The 12,050-nt window shown below is 44.1% G+C and overlaps 1 protein-coding gene across 2 annotated transcripts in view; it reads right to left on the bottom strand.

The window, feature by feature from the left end:
* The window catches only part of LOC115122919 (talin-2), a 127,619-nt gene that overhangs the window by 34,992 nt on the left and 80,577 nt on the right, over nt 1-12,050 (bottom strand). For both annotated transcript variants that reach the window (XM_065012068.1, XM_065012069.1), the window contains exons 22-30: nt 10,840-10,968; nt 6,525-6,638; nt 6,235-6,348; nt 5,844-5,978; nt 5,529-5,657; nt 5,304-5,406; nt 3,989-4,197; nt 1,247-1,366; nt 819-1,016 (exon numbers count right to left, since the gene is read on the bottom strand). In XM_065012068.1, the coding sequence (XP_064868140.1) occupies nt 819-1,016; nt 1,247-1,366; nt 3,989-4,197; nt 5,304-5,406; nt 5,529-5,657; nt 5,844-5,978; nt 6,235-6,348; nt 6,525-6,638; nt 10,840-10,968 (1,251 nt within the window). The remainder of the gene's footprint in view (nt 1-818; nt 1,017-1,246; nt 1,367-3,988; nt 4,198-5,303; nt 5,407-5,528; nt 5,658-5,843; nt 5,979-6,234; nt 6,349-6,524; nt 6,639-10,839; nt 10,969-12,050) is intronic.

The following is a 12,050-nucleotide window of genomic DNA, read 5'->3' as shown; positions in this document are numbered from 1 at the left end:
CTATGGGACTCCCAATCCCGGCCGGTTGTGATACAGCATGGAATTGAACCAGGGTCTGTAGTGACGCTTCTAGCACTAAGATGCAGTGCCTTAGACTGCTGCACCAGTCGGGAGTCCTGTGCAACTGACTATCCCTGGTTCTCCTATCCATCAGTCAGATGAATAGGAGAATGGTGCGTGGGCTGTTTTCTAGCTGCACCATGCTTAACATGTATATTGTTCCTCTCAAACTCTGTTCTAAACGTAGACTCTCTGGTTCCAACTCTGCTGCTGGCAGTTCCTGCAGTCACCTGGGTCTGATTTGGTAATCAGTGTCATGCCACTAAGATTTCCTCCTTCCTTATCAGCAAGGCAGCCCGGAAAAGACCTTCAACTGTCATCTTATTTAGACTAAATTTAACAGACCGCCGCTTTGAGGCAATTCAATGAAACATTCCGTATCTATAAGGAAAGTTAATCAACAAATGGATAGACTGATGGTTGGCCAAGCTATGACTTTTCAGGCCAATTGGTCAACTTCTCCTCCTCTATTTTCCATCATATCAGCTTTGATAAATTAAACAGTTGGTTCTTATGTCCAAAAGGTGATGAAGAGGCTTATGTAAATAAATGAGTCACACTAAAACAGTCAAATCCAGTATGGTGCCTGGTTTGAGTTCATTAGGCACAAAACAAAACTGCGTGGAACGGGGAGGCACTATGTGAACTTGTCAATAAGAAATGTTCATTATGGTTTCCATTGCGATGGTGTGGTGTGGTGTGCCCTAACGAACACGTTCCAGGTTCAGTACCACACAGACAGACCACTGTGACTGCACCTGAGTGTGCCCAGCCATCTCAATGCCGGCGTCCAAGAACTCATCAAAGTCTTCTCTGAACTTCCCAGATGCGTCTGCGAGCTGGGTGCTGGAGCCGCGGGAGGCGTGGACCACGTCTCCTGCTGATTGGTTCAGATCTGCTGCGGTCTGGTTCAGCTCGCTCTGGGCCTCCTGGAACGACCTGGTGGATGGAGGGAGCTACAGAGAGAGAAAGATAAGAGACAGAAAAACGTAGAGAGACAACAAAGACAGCCATAGCGAGTCAGTGATTAGGTTGTGGTGCAATAAATGTAAGTTTGGTTTAAAAACGTTTGACCTAGCGGCAGTTATAAATCAATAAACAGGTGATTAACTCTGGAGTAATCAGTGGCTTGACGTGAATGTTTTTTCAATAAAGTAACCTTTACTTAAGGAAGTGTAGAACTTACCGTTTCACCCAGCAGTTTCTTGCTGGCCTCTCCAATGCTCCTGAGGGCCATGTCCACATCCTTCTGGCCAGGCAGGCAGTTGACACAGTTATTCAGAGAGTGGGACACAGCCTTGGCCACCTGAAGCAGAGAGAACAGGTGTGTGTGAGCACAGGTGTGCATGTGTGTGTTTGTGAGCGAGCCTGCGTGTGTGTCAAGTGTGATCATTCATGCGTGAACTGAGTTGTTTTCCACAGTAGTGATGTTGCTGAGCTGCAATCACAATCTTAAAATGCTAATGAGCCAAGAAGCATAGCGGAGTAATTGATGTTCCTAATTTGCAATTCTGTTTCCAACAGAACATATGCCAACCAATATGTCTGTGTCCCTGTGGGGCCTAGCAACAGAACAGGAGTTGTGCTGCTGAAAGGATTACTGAATGCACAACTAGGACTACCTGAAAAGATAAGAGACACAATTGAAGACTTATTTGGTAAGATTTGAAAGAGATCATCATCCAAAGAGGAATTCAAGGACTTTCATTGGATTCCATTCAAAACCAAAGGGATCTTCAACACCATGTACAATGGGTCCTATTTCTCTCTCATTTGCAAAGGACCAGAACAAACACCACAATACAATGTCCAGTCTGTCCCTTTATCTGCAGTAGCATCTATAGATATATCATTTATTCATCTGGTGGGAAGGTTATATGAGGAGGACCAGGCATTAATAATTGATGTGTGCTTAACGTTGTGAATCTCCTGCTACAGCAGGCGGAGGGTGAACACCTCACTGTGTTTGACAGGTGATCAGTGTTTTGTTCAGCTGGGCTGATAAAATGTGAACTATTATTTGTCTATGAAAAGTTATTTATTTTATTATTCACAACCAGATACTGAAGTTGTGAGAAGTGATCTGTGGAAGCTCTACAATAAAAATATTTGCCTCTCACTTGACCTTCAGTGTAACACAAGCCAAGACTTTCTGAATAAAAGTGGTGATATTAAAACTCTAGTAGCCCTTTGGTTGTCTAAGAGCACCAACCACAGCCAACTCCATTCAGACAGAGGACAATTATACTGAACAGATGGAAAATATGGATGTTAGCAGAGCCATATACAGTTGAAGTCTGAAGTTTACATACACTTTGGCCAAATACATTTAAACTCAGTTTTTACAATTCCTGACATTTAATCCTAGTAAAAATTTCCTGTCTTAGGTCAGTTAGGATCACCACTTTATTTTAAGAATGTGAAATGTCAGAATAATAGTAGAGAATTTTTTTGATTTCCCTGAGAATTTATTTCATCACATTCCCAGTGGGTCAGAAGTTTACATACACTCAATTAGTATTTGGTAGCATAGCCTTTAAATTGTTTAACTTGGGTCAAACAGCTCGGATAGCCTTCCACAAGCTTCCCACAATAAGTTGTGTGAATTTTGGCCCATTCCTCCTGACAGAGCTGGTGTAACTGAGTCTGGTTTGTAGGCCTCCTTGCTCACACACGCCTTGTCCACAAATGTTCTATGTGATTGAGGTCAGGGCTTTGTTATGGCCACTCCAATACCTTGACTTTGTTGCCCCTAAGCCATTTTGACACAACTTTGGAAGTATGCTTGTCATTGTCCATTTGGAAGACCCATTTGCGACCAAGCTTTAACTTCCTGACAGATGTCTTGAGATGTTGCTTCAATATATCAACATTTTTCCTCCCTCATGATGCCATCTATTTTGTGAAGTGCACCAGACCCTCCTGCAGCAAAGTACCCCCACAACATCATGCTGCCACCCCCGTGCTTCACGGTTGGGATGGTGTTCTTCAGCTTGCAAGCCTTCCCCTTTATCCTCCAAACATAACAATGGTCATCATGGCCAAACAGTTCTGTTTTTGTTTCATCAGACCAGAGGACATTTCTCCAAAAAGTACAATCTTTGTCCCCATGTGCAGTTCCAGACCATAGTATGGCTTTTTTTATGGCGGTTTTGGAGCAGTGGCTTCTTCCTTGCTGAGTGGCCCTTCAGGTTATGTCGATATAGGACTCGTTTTACTGTGGATATAGATACTTTTGTACCTGTTTCCTCCAGCATCTTAACAAGGTCCTTTGCTATTGTTCTGGGATTTATTTGCACTTTTCGCACCAAAGTACGTTCATCTAAGACAGAACGCATCTCCTTCCTGAGCGGTATGACGGCTGCGTGGTCCCATGGTGTTTAGACTTGTGTACTATTGCTCCCAAGGATGAACCCAGACTTCTACAATTTTTTTCTGAGGTCTTGACTGATTTCTTTTGATTTTCCCATGATGTCAAGCAAAGAGGCACGGAGTTTGAAGGTAGACCTTGAAATACATCCACACGTACACCCCCAATTGACTCAAATAATATCAATTAGCCTATCAGAAGCTTCTAAAGCCATGAAAATGTTTTCTGGAATTTTCCAAGCTGTTTAAAGGCACAGTCAACTTAGTGTATGTAAACTTCTGACCCACTGGAATTGTGATACTGTGAATTATAAGTTAAATAATCTGTCTGTAAACAATTGTTGGAAAAATTACTTGTGTCATGCACAAAGTAGATGTCCTAACCGACTTATCAAAACTACAGTTTGTTAACAAGAAATTTGTGGAGTGGTTGAAAAACTAGTTTTAATGACTCCAGCCTAAGTGTATGTAAACTTCTGACTTCAAGCCTTTTATAGAGATAGAGTAGCTTCATCCCTATATGGCTCTGCACGTTATTGTACTGAAGTCCAATACTCACCTGGGCTAGCCTCTGCTGGCTCTCTGAGTCACCGGGAGAGACCAGGGCCTGCTTGGCCTCATGGATCAACATGGCCGAACCTTCCATAACATCACAGGCTGAATCCAACATGGACGCCGCTGCCTGAGGGTTGGTGGTAGAGGCTGCCACGCCCCGCGCTGCCTGGGCTAGAGTCTTCAGGGCCTGGGCTGTCTCTCTGGCTGCTAACCCTGGAGGAAAATATACAGATGGTGAGTAGGGGTTGGAATGCTACAAATAAAGAAGAGTTATTACAGAAGTAGCTCTCCACTGCCGCGCGGCAAGCTCCCTCTCCACTGCCGCGCGGCAAGCTCCCTCTCCACTGCCGCGCGGCAAGCTCCCTCTCCACTGCCGCGCGGCAAGCTCCCTCTCCACTGCCGCGCGGCAAGCTCCCTCTCCACTGCCGCGCGGCAAGCTCCCTCTCCACTGCCGCGCGGCAAGCAGTACCGATGCACCAAGTCTGGAACCAACAGGACCCCGAACAGATTCTACTCCCAAGCCATTAGACCACTAAATAGTTAACCAAATAACTACCCAGACTATCTGCATTGACCCTCTTTGCACCAACTCGTACCTCGACTCTGTACTGGTACCCGTGTATAATGCCACGTTATCGTTACTCATTGTGTATTTATTCCTTGTGTTCTCATTTCTTTCTCTGCATTGTTGGGAAGGGCCCATAAGTAAACATTTCACTGTCAGTCTACACCGATTGTTTACCAAGCTTGTGACAAATAAAACATGTATTAAATTAAAAGGACTGTTTGCATTCAGATGTGCCAAACATCCAAATACATTCAGAAGATTGAATTAAGCCTCAATAAATGCATGTTATTACATCGGATATCCATAGCCCTCTCATGTTGACAGTGTGCTATACCAGTTAGCAAGAGCCTCTGGTTTAGTTTCATAAGGTCTAAACTATGACTGCCTCAACAAGGGAATGCAACATTTCAGCTTCAACACAACACATTGGGGAGGAATCTAGTAAATTGAATCAGCTTGCATTACCCCATTAATCTAGACAAGATTACTGAAGGAATGTCACATCTATTGAAGTAGGGGAAGGATTTCTTCTGTTTTAGTCTTTGTGCTACTTTCCAGAGAGAAAAGGTTGAATCTAATCTACTATTGACCTTGAAGCATCAAATATATTGAAGTTTTCAGTAGTAACAGTAAAATCTGTAGTCAAAAGTGAAATATACTATTATAGACACGTCCTGGTGGTGCTATGGAGTTTGTTATTTAGCAGTATTGCTCTAATTAGAATGGGAGCCCCAGGGCAGTAGTACAGTACCTGTGTAGTGTTCATTGCCCTGTGCAGCACAGGTGAGCAGCTGAGCCATGGAGGATCCCACAGACTTGGAGGTGCTGCCCAGGTCCTGAGAACACTTCTCCATCTGCAGAGAGAACAGCACACAGTACACCAGACACCCAGAAAAACAGAATCAGCAATGGATGAAAGAGTAATCACTAGAAGTAATGAGACGTTGATTAATTCAATTAATCAGATTTCCCTGACCGATTCTCCAGGTAGTGGTTTCAGCTGCATGTCTATGGCAGCCATCTTGGCGTCTTGGAGCTCAGTCTTCAGAGTCTGGACGGCTGTGAGAGCTGAGTGGATCTCCATGGGGCCGCAGGCTTCGTGGGCCTAACGAGCACAAGGAGAGAGCAGACCATTGAATTAGTCATTCTAGACTGACAGTTTAACCCACCTGAGCTGGTATTTAGTGCCCTAGTCTATCAGAAGCTGGCTAGTCCTAACATGGGATAGGTATCCTCACAAAGTGACAGAGGTGAGCGACAGGTATGACTTAAGTGTGTGTGTGTTTTGTACCTTCTGTGCTGCGGTTCTGAGCTCTGCCAGGCTGGTGGCCAGGTTCTTGGCACACTGACCCAGCTGCATAGCAGCGGCCTGGTCCATCACCGTGGGAACAGACGACTTCGCTGATGTCACCATCTTACTGCCAGGCTGTCATGAGAGAAACAGGAAACAGAGAAATGTCAAATTCATCCCATGACTACAAAACCCAGCCTTATCCAAGTATTAGACATCATCATCAATAATATATCTTTAGAAGCTTTCAAGCACACACACACACACACACACACACACACACACACACACACACACACACACACACGTATATCAGTACTGTACAATATATTGAGATCCCTTCATTCAATATGTGGAGAGATTAGGAGCCAGACTGGCACTGGTGGAGTACCTGTAGGAAGTTCTGACTGGTGATGATGAGGGCTAGCTGGGTAGTGAGGTCTTCAGGCTGGGCCTGGCTGCCCCTTACTCCCTGGACCAGCTGGGGAATGTGGTCTGCCATGGCCTAGTGAGCCGCACACATACATAAACAGTCAACACACATACAGTATTCAACCACAGTTTCTATATAGCTGTAGCACCTATATAGCTGTTTAACTACAGTATACAAAGTGGCATACAAAGTGTTCAATGCAAGGAACTGGTGATGTCCCCTGGCATTAAGAGACTTATCCCCAGTACCTTGCAGCTCTGTACCAATTGCTGGTGTGCGGCAGTGTTCTTGTTGGAGGCTGCTGCATTCTGGGAGGCAGCGATAGTCTGGGTGGCTGCAGCAGCAGCTTGCTTGGCGGCATTCTGTTGGAATGTCACACACGTCAGGCATGTTTAGAATCACTACCTTGACGAATCAACACACACACAAGATGCCTCTCAAATGGCACCCCATTCCCTTTATAGTGCACTTATTTTTACCAGGAGGCCCATGGTCAAAAGAACCGTACTAAAGGGAATAGAGTGACATTTGGGAGGCAGACAGTCTCCATTTAGAACCAGGGTTCCTCAGGTCAGAGATCAAATATTTGTCGTGCCATCTTTAATGTCGGGCAGTAGGGTTCAAACAAAAAAGAGTAGAGAGCCTAGAGAGCTGCCCTGCGGTACACCACACTTTACATGTTTGACAGAGAAGCTCCCATTAAATAAAACCCTTTGAATTCTATAAGATAGATGGCTCTGAATCCATGATATGGCAGAGGTTGAAAAGCCATAACACACAAGTTCTCTCAGCAACAGGTTATGGGCAATACTATCAAAGGCTGCACTGAAATCTAACAGTACCGCTCCCAAATCTTCTTATAAAACAATCAGTTATTTGTGTCAGTGCAGTACATGTTGAGTGCCCTTCTCTATAAGTATGCTGAAAGTCTGTTAATTTGTTTATAGAGAAATAGCATTGTATTTGGTCAAACCATGTTTTCCAACAGTTTGCTAAGAGCTGGCAGCAAGCTGATAGGTCTGCTGTTAGAACTAGTAAAGGCCGCTTTATGTGATCGATACATGGACGGTCACGAAATGTCATCAGCCGGTGATTGTCAAGCAAATAACTGCCGGTCTCACGGTAACTGACCATTAATTAACAAACACATTTAGCATCTCCTGGCTTCCACACGTAGCCTACAAACCATTTTAAAAAGTCTAATAAATCCATGTAATATAGCCTCCCCCCTTCACAATAAATATATATATAAATATATATATAGCCTCCCCCTTCACAATAAATCCATTATTTATTTTAGACAGGTCTAAAGAAGCATGATATGAAGAAAATGTAGTCTATTTCAGAAGAAAAGAATAGCATGCTCGGAGTTGTCCTTATGTTAGGTCCTGATATGGCTATGCCAAATGGCTGTGGGCTACACTACTTAATTTAGCAGATAAGATTTGCTTATAATTAAGTGGCATTATTTTATAGTATGAAGAATACAATTGAACAAAGCTGAATAAAATAAATACTTTCTCCAAAACGATTTGAGGGAATGCGCACATGCGCACATGCCTCTATTCTGTGTTGAGCGGTTAACAAAGAAATAGGTACTCCTATATGCGTCATTTAGATGTATTAATGGAACTTTAGTTGTTCTACAAACATTGGGTTATATCTTTTGACTTTTAATACATTGTAAGGCTGCATGATGAGACTAATGATGATTTGAAAAACTCTCGAAAGGCATGAGCTCGGCTTTGTTTTTGCACAAGCTGTACACACGCCAAGTCTCTCATTCACAATTTGACAAGCACTTGATAATGCCTCGAATTTCACAGTGGCATCCCCTTTGTGGCCGTAATGCACCCTAAAAAAATCCATGCCGTTTGCAGTGCTGCGTTGTGCCCTTCTCCCTGAGTGTGCAACACAATCCGAAGCATCTCTCACTCACAGCTCTCTGTCATATCCAGTTCCCAGGTGCATATTGAAGATATTGAAAGAACTGTCCACATTTACTTTTCGTCAGCCAACAAGACGAGCAGGCCTAACGAACAGCAAAAGCACTAGCCTATATCAATCTACTATCTCCCATAGAACAAAAGTCGACCTATTCTATTCTTTGCAAGAAATAAATATTCCATGAATCAGTCTGTGTGTGTAAGTGAATCTGTGTGTGTAAGTGAGTCTGTGTGTGTAAGTGAGTCTGTGTGTGTAAGTGAGTCTGTGTGTGTGTAAGTGAGTCTGTGTGTGTGTAAGTGAGTGTGTGTGTAAGTGAGTGTGTGTGTAAGTGAGTCTGTGTGTGTAAGTGAATCTGTGTGTGTAAGTGAGTGTGTGTGTGTAAGTGAGTGTGTGTGTAAGTGAGTGTGTGTGTGTAAGTGAGTGTGTGTGTAAGTGAGTGTGTGTGTAAGTGAGTCTGTGTGTGTAAGTGAGTCTGTGTGTGTAAGTGAATCTGTGTGTGTAAGTGAATCTGTGTGTGTAAGTGAATCTGTGTGTGTAAGTGAGTGTGTGTGTGTAAGTGAGTGTGTGTGTGTAAGTGAGTGTGTGTGTGTAAGTGAGTGTGTGTGTAAGTGAGTCTGTGTGTGTAAGTGAGTCTGTGTGTGTAAGTGAGTCTGTGTGTGTAAGTGAGTCTGTGTGTGTAAGTGAGTGTGTGTGTGTAAGTGAGTGTGTGTGTAAGTGAGTGTGTGTGTGTAAGTGAGTCTGTGTGTGTAAGTGAGTCTGTGTGTGTAAGTGAATCTGTGTGTGTAAGTGAATCTGTGTGTGCTGCGGGGTTGAAGCTACAAACCCATAGGCTTTGCTCTCTCATCCCTTCCAGGGTTTTGGAAGGGAGGGTGGACAACGAGCCTGTCATAGCGGATGTCAGTAAAAGTCCCCACGCTCTCTTGCAGCTTTCATGGCCAAGATAAGTTCATTCCTCTTCTGGTGCACAGCTTCAGGATAGTCCTCAATGAGGAAGTATACGTTCCTCTCAAGTTCTTGGCTCTTTCCAGAACAGCTACCTTGTCCATTTTTTGAATGTATTTTTAATTTCACCTTTATTTAACCAGGTAGACCAGTTGAGAACAAGTTCTCATTTACAACTGCGACCTGGCCAAGATAAAGCAAAGCAGTGTGACAAAAACCACAGAGTTACACGAGGGATAAATAAACTTACAGTCAATAACACAATAGAAAAGTCTATATACAGAGTGCGCAAATGTTGTAAGATTAGCGAGATAAGGCAATAAACCTCAAGAACTTGACCACTACGGGCCTGTCACCTGGGCCGGTGGTGGGTTTTCCAGTTCTGTGGGCGTGCTCCAGCTCAATCTTCTTGGAGTCCATCTTCAGTTTCTCCAAGATCATTTGTCCTCAGACTCCATCCAGGTCTCATGTGGCGATTCTGCAATTACGTCCACAACCATGTTGTTCCTGCAAACTGTTCTTCAGGTCCTGGACCTCTCTGGTCAGGTCGTCCATTATTTTATTAGTTGAGTCCACTAGTATTTGGACAAAACACTACAAGCCATTTTGTTGTTGTTGAAACAACTGCATGTAGAATTTGTTGTTGTTGTTGTTGTTCGCTCACCTGTGACAAAGAGACACACCACTGTCCTCAACAGTACTCCTGCCAGCTTTGGTCTTTGTCATGGTACCTAGCAACGTAGGTTACGCTGTTACTCCTCGCAGTTCCAGACAGGGCAGGCCGCAGGGAAGACTGAAAACAACAAACAGCAGGGATCTAGACAGCCTCAAGCCCGGGACAATCTGTGATCCCAGCCACGGGCTGAGTTCAAGTCCTCAAGAAAACCCCGCTAGCTTGATAGGCAGCTAGCAAGCAGCTACACCAAATAGCTCCTCAGAACCGGTCTTGGTTGGCAGGATCACTGGACAGAGAGTAGCAGACCCAGCAACTGATGCCAACTGCGTCTCGGGATCCACACTCAAAAAAGGTAGCTAGATACTAAGAAACATTTTAACACACTTTCAAAACACCAAACCAAGCTCACCCTCATTCCGCGTTCAACAGTCATATGTAAAATGCTCCTTTTACATTTCAGTGGCTAGTAGGATGACGATCGAAGAATGATACTGGATGGTCTCTACTTTCATATGAAGGAAAACCTACAAGGACTTCTCAGAATGTAAACAGGAAGGGAAAGGAAGTTTCTATAACAGTTGAATGTACCCAGAGTACACTGTAGCTCTCCAAACACACTCAGTAATGTCCTGTACTGTATATAACTGTTCTTGCATGGTTTACATCAACAGTTGGAAATAATAGCTCTGGTAATGTAATCACCTCTTCAGGTTAACCTAAAGCCCAAAATAATACAGCATATCAAAAATACTATTTCTAGACTTTCACTCAAAGCCTGTTGTTTTCCATGCGACTGACAATGTGGTGTGTATGTAGAGCAAGAGCTATGATGAGGAGATGCAAGTGGAAGTGCCTGCTTACTCAGCCTCAGAGCCATATACAGAGTTTCGCAAACCCATTAATGGGACGCCACCTTATCACCAAACTCGCGGAGCCACCCATAGGTATACTGTACATATATGGCTCTGACCAGCCTAGCTCAGACTCATCCAACTGACCTCTAGCCTGTTAATGAGCTTCTTCTTGATGGCGTTCTGAGCTGCAGCGTTGGTGGCCACGCGCAACCCCTCAGCCGCCTCCCTCAGTCTCTGCTGCTGGTCCTCGTTCTCTGGGTATGCCGCTGCGCCCTGTTACACACACACACACACACACACACACAGTAAGGCACCTCATCCATCATTAAACTGGAGCAGATGGAGATGCATCCAGGGAAAGTGCTAGAGTCCAACTGTAATCATGTCCGTTGGTAATGACAGCAGCTCTTCTTTGTCTATCTATCAACAACTTGTTGAGGAAACATCAAGATTCCTTTTCATGACCTCCTCCTCTGGCTCCAGCTCTCTTTACCTCTCTCTGTCTCTCCAGCTGTCTCTGATTGTATGTGACTGGGTTCAGTTCACACAAACCAATATCCCTAAGAGCCTCTGTGTGTCCCATTGTTGAGGGAATGAAGAGAATCTAGAGCCTAAGCCTCCATGCCATTTAGTTAATTAAGCAGCCAGGCGCTTCCCTCACCTGCTGCTGAATGTAACCCTCCACAGTACATTACAGCAGCCATCTTATATCTCACTAATACACACACACACACACACACACACACACACACACACTAAAAACATACCACCCACAGCCCCAAGGTGATGTTTATAGTAAGCCCAGACTAATGTGAAGAGACATTACAGTACTAATTCCTCAAGAGTAGAGGGGAATAATGTGATTGAGTGTTGAAATGCAAAGCAGTTTATTCATAACAGTGTGTCATGTTAGCCAGCCCAGTACAGGCTCATTGATACTATTAGCTGCTTCCTGTACGCCAGGTTAACTGTCACTTATGTGTGACCACAAAATGTCACTGAAGGGAAAACCAATCGTATTCTAATAATAAAAGGGATTGGAAATGAAACACAGAGTAGTGTCGGAAATTAAACTACGTGGCTAATGTCCAGATTTCTCAGCACACAACTTTGAGAGAAAGCCAAACGAAGAGCTGCCATCTTCTGTGGAGTCCCCACTACTGACACAATCCTTTCGCCATGCCTCAGCAAAACCTTCTCTACCCGCAATCAATCAATTATACGATGCTTATATTAGCATCGTATAATACATATTTTTTGTTCATTACACCCCCCCCCCCTCCGAGACCCTGGGTTACAACCAGGGATCAGCCAATGCAACCCTGGAGCAATTAGAGTTAAGTACATTGCTCAAG

Source organism: Oncorhynchus nerka, linkage group LG27 (genome assembly GCF_034236695.1).
Source record: "Oncorhynchus nerka isolate Pitt River linkage group LG27, Oner_Uvic_2.0, whole genome shotgun sequence".
Taxonomy (NCBI): domain Eukaryota; kingdom Metazoa; phylum Chordata; class Actinopteri; order Salmoniformes; family Salmonidae; genus Oncorhynchus; species Oncorhynchus nerka.
The sequence above is the reverse complement of the archived record's forward strand: the minus strand, read 5'-3'. Positions and strand labels throughout refer to the sequence as shown.